Source organism: Bison bison, unplaced genomic scaffold (genome assembly GCF_000754665.1).
Source record: "Bison bison bison isolate TAMUID 2011002044 unplaced genomic scaffold, Bison_UMD1.0 scf7180017864064, whole genome shotgun sequence".
NCBI lineage: Eukaryota > Metazoa > Chordata > Mammalia > Artiodactyla > Bovidae > Bison > Bison bison.
Genome location: NW_011494636.1, coordinates 461150 through 469315, shown reverse-complemented (window position 1 = coordinate 469315; position 8166 = coordinate 461150). Strand labels below are relative to the sequence as shown.

The 8166-nt window shown below is 33.5% G+C and overlaps 1 protein-coding gene across 12 annotated transcripts in view; it reads right to left on the bottom strand.

Annotated features, from left to right (window-relative positions):
* Nucleotides 1-1030: 1030 nt before the first annotated feature.
* CEP170 (centrosomal protein 170kDa) overlaps nucleotides 1031-8166 on the bottom strand; it is a 131101-nt gene continuing 123965 nt past the window's right edge. For 10 of the 12 annotated variants that reach the window (XM_010836663.1, XM_010836664.1, XM_010836667.1 and 7 more), the window contains 3 exons: nucleotides 5782-5875; nucleotides 5008-5059; nucleotides 1031-3395 (listed from right to left, as the gene is read on the bottom strand). In XM_010836663.1, coding sequence (XP_010834965.1) covers nucleotides 3106-3395; nucleotides 5008-5059; nucleotides 5782-5875 — 436 coding nt within the window. In that variant the 3' untranslated portion in view covers nucleotides 1031-3105. The remainder of the gene's footprint in view (nucleotides 3396-5007; nucleotides 5060-5781; nucleotides 5876-8166) is intronic. The other 2 variants (XM_010836661.1, XM_010836665.1) reach the window with 2 other exon arrangements.

The window sequence follows — 8166 nt, the reverse complement described above, 5'->3', positions numbered from 1 at the left end:
GAAGAAAATTATGTGTATATAGTGGGAGAAGGGAAGGGGAAAATATAACTACGACACAACCCTTTACTATGGCCCAGTCAAGTGAGGGAAGCTTTATGAATTCAGTGGAACTCTGAAGAATGGAAGGAATATGAGTAAGCAGGAAGGAAGGGGAGGGAGCAGCAAGTACACAGAGTGATGAGAAGCCCCAGACTGTCTCAGGGTGGAGAGTCTGTATCAGCTGTACACAGACACATAAGGAAAGAGCCAGATTATGGAAAGCCTAAAAAAGTTGAGAAAACAGAGTAACAGGAACAGGGAGATATTTAAGACTCTTGTGTACAAATGAGTCCAAATGGATAGTTCTTAAATTTAAGATGTATTTTAAATTTCTTCTTTGTTCCCCAAATATATCAGTTATAAAGCTTCCTGATGATTCCATGCCAGGAACAAAGAAAGGCTGTGTGTGTATAAATATCTATGTGTGCATGTGTGCTAAGTTGCTTCAGTCATGTCGGACTCTTTGTGACCCTATGGACTGTAGCCCATCAGACTCCTCTGTCCATGGGACTGTCATGCCCTCCTCCAGGGGATCTTTCTGACCCAGATATCAAACTCCTGCCTCATGTCTCCTGTGTTGGCAGACACATTCTTTACCACTAGTGTCACTCATGGGGCACCCTGGGCTACAGTCCATGGGGTCTCAAAGAGTCGACCGGGCTCCTCTGTCGATGGAATTCTCCAGGCAAGAATACTGGAGTTGCCATTCCCTTTCCCAGGGGATCTTCCTGACCCAGGAATCGAATACATATATAAATATCTATCTCTATATACGAGATTATTAAGCTAAAGAGAACTGTATTTACTATAATTTGCTAAGAAAATATTTTCTTCTTTTGCTCAAAAGAGTATGAATTTTACAGTTATCACATATTCAGTAAACTGAAGAACTTTTTTTTGCTTAACCTTGGAAAATGATACAGAGTTATTTGATAAACTGATGAAGTATTACCAATTCAGATGATAGAATAAAATGTACAATCAATTGCATAAAGTTCCAGAAACACTTTATTTAAAAATGGAGTTGTAAATGCATAACAAAATAACATAAGTAATAAAGGTAACAAAAATAAATAAGGAGAATAATGTATTCATACAAAATAAAAATAACATAGTAAAAGGCCAAATGTTTGTAATTGAACAAAACTGTGTAAACACTTAAATGATAATGTAAGTAGAATAGATGCTAGTATTTTCCTGAACAACTCCTTACCTTCGACTTCCATATTGATATCATCAGTACCCAAACATTAAACAAAGATGAAACAGTGGTGATTAATTTTTTCTACTCTTTCTTCAAATGGATCAACCCTGCTTTAACATTTCATTTATTCCTTCAAAGCAACTGTATCTTTCCATTCATGCTCTTTAAAACCATTTTTTTCAGTCTTCCTTTATTAGACAGAATGGGGAATTTAGCTTTACAAGGAGAACAGTTCATTTGCTCTTTTTTTTTTAATTTAAAGAAAAATAATGAGATCCATTATACAACAGACTTTTGTTTCTATGTCTCTAAAAACAGGTGGTTTTTTTTTTTTTTGCATCTTTATTAACTGGCCCAACAGTACAGGATTTTTAAAAATCCTGTAAACATTTGAATTGAACAGAGTTACTTTCTTAAAACAAATGTAGCACAGGATTATTGCTGAAATATTAAAGACTATTTCATGAAAGTTGCAAAAGTTGCAGCTTTAACCTTTATAAACTGATGGGATCACGGGTTTCAAAAATCCAGGTCTACTAATAATATTTAACTGAATTAAGAATTACCCAAAATTATAGTGTTCTGGAAACATAAAGATAATTACTTTCTTTTGAAACTTATCCAAATGTGAACTTACTGAAAAGAGAAAAAACAAGTTAATAGAAGATACTTTTCATAAGCTTCCTGTTTAGCATAGGCACAAAGCCTTGGTCGTCATCTTGTAGGGTCCTTATAAATGTATACGACTGAGACAGGATTTACTATTGGGTCCTACAGGGAAACACACAGAAGCAACTCATTGCTTGGGAGTGAAACTATCTACTAATCTTATGACTACTAGTTCCAAGTTTCCTAATGCCCCAAATTTTAATCTCATGATCATTTCAAGGGAAAAATTTTTTCAACTGTCACATATAAACTTGGTAACACAGGACCTGTATACATGTTCTTAGTTTTAAAAATAGACTCCACCTATAACCTATCTGTCTAGTTTAATCCTTCTACTTATCATTTGCCCTAAAATGAGACAAAATCTTACTTTCACTAAAAAAAAAAAAAAAAAGGGAAAAAAGTGCCAAATTGATCTTTTTGAAAGTGGAGTAAAACACTGTGGGGTTAAAACAAATACAATTATCAATCTCCTATATACAAAAAACGATGGTTAGTCCTTATTGATATATAGATATGTCCACCTACCACTCCCAGCAAATCTTAGTGCAAACATAATAGTTCATTTCCATAAACCCTAAGACAATTTACGCAGCAACAAAGTTATATAAATCACATATATGTTGGAAAAGTTTAGAACACAAGAAGGACTGTTCTGAAAGGTCAGTTTGACTGTGGAGAGCAATATGTCATTGTATCCAATGGTAATGAATACTAATATAAATCCTATTATTAAGAAGCAAATATAAGTGTTTAACAAATCTGTACAGACGAAGAGCAAGTCCATTTCAGGGAGCAGCTTGGCACAGGAGACATGGGGGGTCAGAAAGGTTGGGTATTTAGTTTGCTTGTAGGTCACAGCATGGCTTAAAGAAAAAAAAAAACAAAACAAAGATCTATGAAGGGAAAGGATGCAATTATCTAATTCAATTTGAAAATCATAAAAACCACAAAATGTGAAAGTTTCACAATCTAATTTTTCCTCTTTGTGCATCAAATGGTCATCTCAATAGTTCAAAAGGATTACTATGGCTCCACGTTATAGATAAAAAATAAATAAATAAAATTAAGAAGACAGAGATAACAAGATTGCAGTTGACCAAGCTGTCTTATTTTCTCTAAAAGTCAACACTACGCTGTTTCCAATAATTCTAGTCATTCCACAGGTAATTATTTTAACAAGCAAGAGAAAGTCATTCCTGTACTGTAACGTCCTCCTCTTCCCCATCGGGGTTGAACCTATTGAAATGTATACTGAAATCAGCCTCAGACTCGGCATTCTCAAATTCAGCTGAGACCGCACCAGCAGCAGGATGAAGAACCCTAGCTTCTGGTTGGCAAAGTGTCGGTGTCTGACCCGGGCTGCTGTGGTCATTCACAGGACTGGACTTCTGTTTTGGTGGAGACGGCAAGATAGCACTGGGAAATCCCATATTGTTCAGAGCCTCCAAAGTTCCATCCGGGTCAATCATAGCATTGATAGCTGAAAGAAAGGAAAGGAATAGAGGGAAAAAGACATGACTATAGATGCAGCTAAATTTGGATATGAATATTGCTTATGATTTGGATATTTCAATTACTAATGCTTATATGAGCTTTAATTTGGTTAATCCTTCCAATTCTGGATTTAAAACCCCACCTTCAGTAATTCTGGGGCTCATCTATATCGCAGATTATACAAACCTGAAAGCTTTCTATGGTCCCTTGAGTAGGCTACTTATAGGCATCTGAACCTGCTGGAAGACTATGATTTGGAGATGTGGAATTCAGGAAAGGTCTCTTTGAAATATGCTTTAATCATTATAAGAGGATGATGAAAATACTGGTTAGGACTGAAAGAAACTACTCCTGGCTTTATCTATTACTCAGATAATTGGGATTAGTTGCTAAGATGGGGTTCAGAGTAAAATGAAAGTTGAGGCAAATAGCACACTCTGAAGCTACCATAGCATGTTCTCATTCATCCTGGTGAGGATGCTAGGGTATCTGCCATGCACAAATATGTATTTATGGACCACTGAGCCATAAATATCCTTCACAGCCTAGATATTCATATTCCATGGCAACCCCAGCAGGCCAAACAGACCTTGCATTCTCCATGGCAAGGACCAGATAAAGACCAGCTTTCAATCCTAAAGATCCTTGAGTGGACAAGGGAAAGTCTTCAGCAGTGATTTTCAACATGGTATAGGGTAGAGTGGGAGTTGAGGAAAAGAAGCATCACAGATAGAAGAATTATTTAAGAAGTCCTTTTAAAAGCATACTCCCTCCTGCCAGCTAACAATCATGTAAACAAGCCACTTTGCCTTGTAAGGGTATACGCTTAGGTGTGCTGAGGCTGAGAAAAGACTCAGAACCACTTAGCCAGGACCAACACACCATGCCTACGATAATTCAAACAAATACTGAGTAAAATTAGCAACTGACTTTGGAATCTGCCTGTTTTACCACTGGGAACTTCTAGGTCAAAATACACATAGGCATAAGTGCATAATTAAAGATCTGAGACACACCAAAAACAACGTCCCTGTTAAAGTCTAGGAGGCCAACAGTCTCTTTTTCTTCTCTACTCCCTCTTCTGGTCCCTGTGTCCAATGTGCACTCATTTCTTGTGGTACATCCAAATGATTATTATGACTTATAAAACCATTATTAGTTCATATGTGTTGTACCACAAATATAATTTAAGAATTATCAAATCAAGTAAACAGTGCTAATTGTCAACAAGCATTTTCAGCTGCATATACGCAGCTGAAAATATATTTTAATATATTATTTTACATATTTTTCATATACTATAATTTATAAATATATATATAAATAAGATACTGTATAGTATAGATATACAATCTATATTGTATCTACTATATAGATACAAATAATAGATACTATATAATACTATGAATTATATTTTTAATTATTTATGCTTTCTTTTTATGAGTAATTTGAATACGTAGAACTTTATATCTTTATTCACACATCCTTACACTTAATCAAATAGTGTTCAAATAATTAACAGTATTTTAGAAATACCACTTAGGATGTACTTGTTCTAAAATTGTTAGCTCTTTATACTTAATCAGTAGTAAGTTTACCTTGTAGCTGCTTTTCAACTCTTTTTAGCTCCTGTAAGATAGAAGAAATCTCCTGTAGGGAAAGCAATGACAAGAATTAGCTTACTTTAATTAAAACATTTTTATTTGATATGCAACAAACCTTATACTAATTTTATTTGATATCCTTAATATTACTGACATGGCCCCAATCTGTAGCAACATGATATAAAATAATTATGATATTCAGTAAAAAGACTTGAATTTTAAAATCTTTAATACTGAATTCTTTTCAGTGAGATAGTAATAGAAGATGAAAAGTTAGATAATAATACTGTATATGCAAAGATATATTAATCAATCTTACAACAACTGTAAAAAGCGCTTAAGGATTTTCTATGGAAAATGTACAAACTGAAACCTCAATTTTAGGATGATTTCCTGAATAATAAAAATCTGTACAAATTCTGGAGGAGACAAGCAATCTGTTAAGTAAACAGAAATAACTCATGTCAACTTATATTTGAGTTTGCTCTTATTTCAAAATTGCTTATTTATAACATATAATTATTATAAGAACAAGAGTATATTAATAGTGAGAAACATAAAAGGTTCCCCCACACTCTCTAAAACTTTGAAGCAGTCAACACTTTAAAACCCTGTGACAGACAAGTGAAAGCATAAAGTTTCCAAAATTTGTGCTCTTATATCTTCTTTTATAAATGAAATCAACGAACAGTTTAAAAATCAGCGTATCATTCCTTGAACATAAAGCCTTTTAAAAAATGGTTTAATATTCAAGAAAAATTACCATACCATGCTTGAGGTTTTCACAATAGGGACTTCACTTTCAGCTCTTAACTTGCTTTCTATTTCATCCCAATTCCGATCTTTGTCTTTAAATAATATTCTATAAATAAAAAATAAGCTCTTTACTTTTCATATTTTAAAAACATCACATTTTTAATGATAATACAAAAACAATATATCTTTTCAAAGCTAAACAAGAATTAAAAATACCACTGTTACATGAACTCTGAATTAAACACTGAGCCAATATTAATAAACTCATTTATGTGAGAGATCTGTACTAAAACAGTAACTGACTAGCTACAAATAGACACATAAAAACCCTTTAGTATTTACCTCATTCTTTATTGAGAACCAAATATAAAACACATGTAGATGACAATATAACCCCCAAATTTTATCTAATATTTTTATATAACCACCCTTTATAACAAAAATACAACTTGTTTCATATAGAACATATGCAGTATAAATATAAGATGAATTTAAGATGAAAACAGGTTGAATTAAGTATAAGCAATTGAGTCTGTTAGGACCTCTTTAAACAGGAAAAGACTTCTTATAATTGATCAAAGTGTATATGTAATTTCAAAGGTTGAAAATTATAATAGAGTACTTATGCTGCCCTTCTTTAAAAATACTAATTCATGTTAGTATATTTTACATAATAACCTGTTAAGAATTAAGAAACTATCCTTTGACAAAAACAATTGTCAATAAAGATTCTATGCTTGAAATTAATTTCAGGCATTTTATAAAATAAAAGTGTCACAAAATTCTGACTTGTCTTTTAAATGTGGTATCTCTCTCTTCAATCTAGAAGACACGATCCAGCAGCTTTAGAGAGCTGTAAATACTAGGTACCTTTTTAGTTTCTATTTGAATTTCTTCATTGGGCTGGAAATCTAGTTTAACTGACTTATACAATAACCAATACTGTACAAGAAAGTAAAGTATTACTATTAGAAGTTGATCAGTATTTAAGTAGTAAACTAAATTACATTTTTATTTGTATTTCTTCAAAATTCAATATGCCAAGTTCAACTAATTTAAAAACATGACATTCATCAACATCAAGTCAACATCAAATTCATCAATGTCAAATCCCAAGTCTGGAACATTTATAATTACAAATAATCATGCTTAAAAAGGCTACAATGGATCCAGAATCCTAGAAGAGAATATTCTTCTGATTTACTGTTAAAATTTCTACATCCCAAAGACTAAATATCCTTGCTAGCTATCTAGGAGCTGTTATCCTAATGACTGTGAAATTAAGGCCTGAGAAATTATTGTGTGCTCTCTAAAAGAGTCCTTAGAGCATTAGGATTGGTGAAAGTAAGAAAACAATGACTGTTTCATGAGTCTGCGCTTAGCCATCCTGAAAACTCAGTGAATTTTGCCAGAAGATGGTTACTGAGTACAATGTTAGTGCTTTTTCAAACTGTTAAACCATACATGTTTCATCTTTGGTAAAAATGGCTTAGAAATGCTACCTGAGATTCCTAAATCACACACACACACACACACACACACACACACACACGTCTCTAAAGTTCTAAGCCACTAAAGGGATAAATAACTTGAAGACAATTTGTAAATACTGTGCTGCAGGTTTATAAAGCCAATTGTAATTTTGGCTTCATGGAGTGAAGTGTAATACTTAAACACTAAGGAAGCAGAAAACTACATCAAGAAATCAGGCCAGATCATAATGGTTAGAATTTAAATGGTTTTGTACAAAGGTCATTACAAATCCTTCAGAAACAATCAGGGCTTTCAACTGATCTTCATATTACATAATTAATTCAAAAGTGTAGTCAGACTAAGCATGAAAATATACTGAATTCCAAAGCTAATTTCATTCAATAATTTAACTATGAAGCTAAAACTCCTTTTTGATACAGTAGTTGGTTTAGTTAAAAAAGAGTCTTAGGCATATATTCTAAGACCCCCACAATCTATTCTCTAGGACTGGCCCTCAATCCATACAAATCAGTGGTTGGAAACTGGGAGTTGACCAATGCAGGGCCAAACAGCACACCCTGAGGGGCACTTTCACATGTAACCCAATGAGAATACTGTAAAACAGTTGTATAAATATTTTTAATTGAGTCTATAGCAAGTATTAGAATAACTTACAGGATACTTTTAGACAGGTTTGGGCAGGCATTTCAGTTTATAACTTCTGGTACAGACCTAAAGACCAGTCATTTCTCAAACTATTCTAGTACTATCTGTGTAAAAGGCTCAGGCCTCTATCCCTTAGATTTTGCTTACCAAAAATTCTATCTAGCTTTGAGTATTACTTCCTCCACAAAGCCTTCCCTGACAGTCCGGGGTGAAGGTGATCCTTTCTCTGTTCTTACCTCTAACTGGGCACTAATCTAT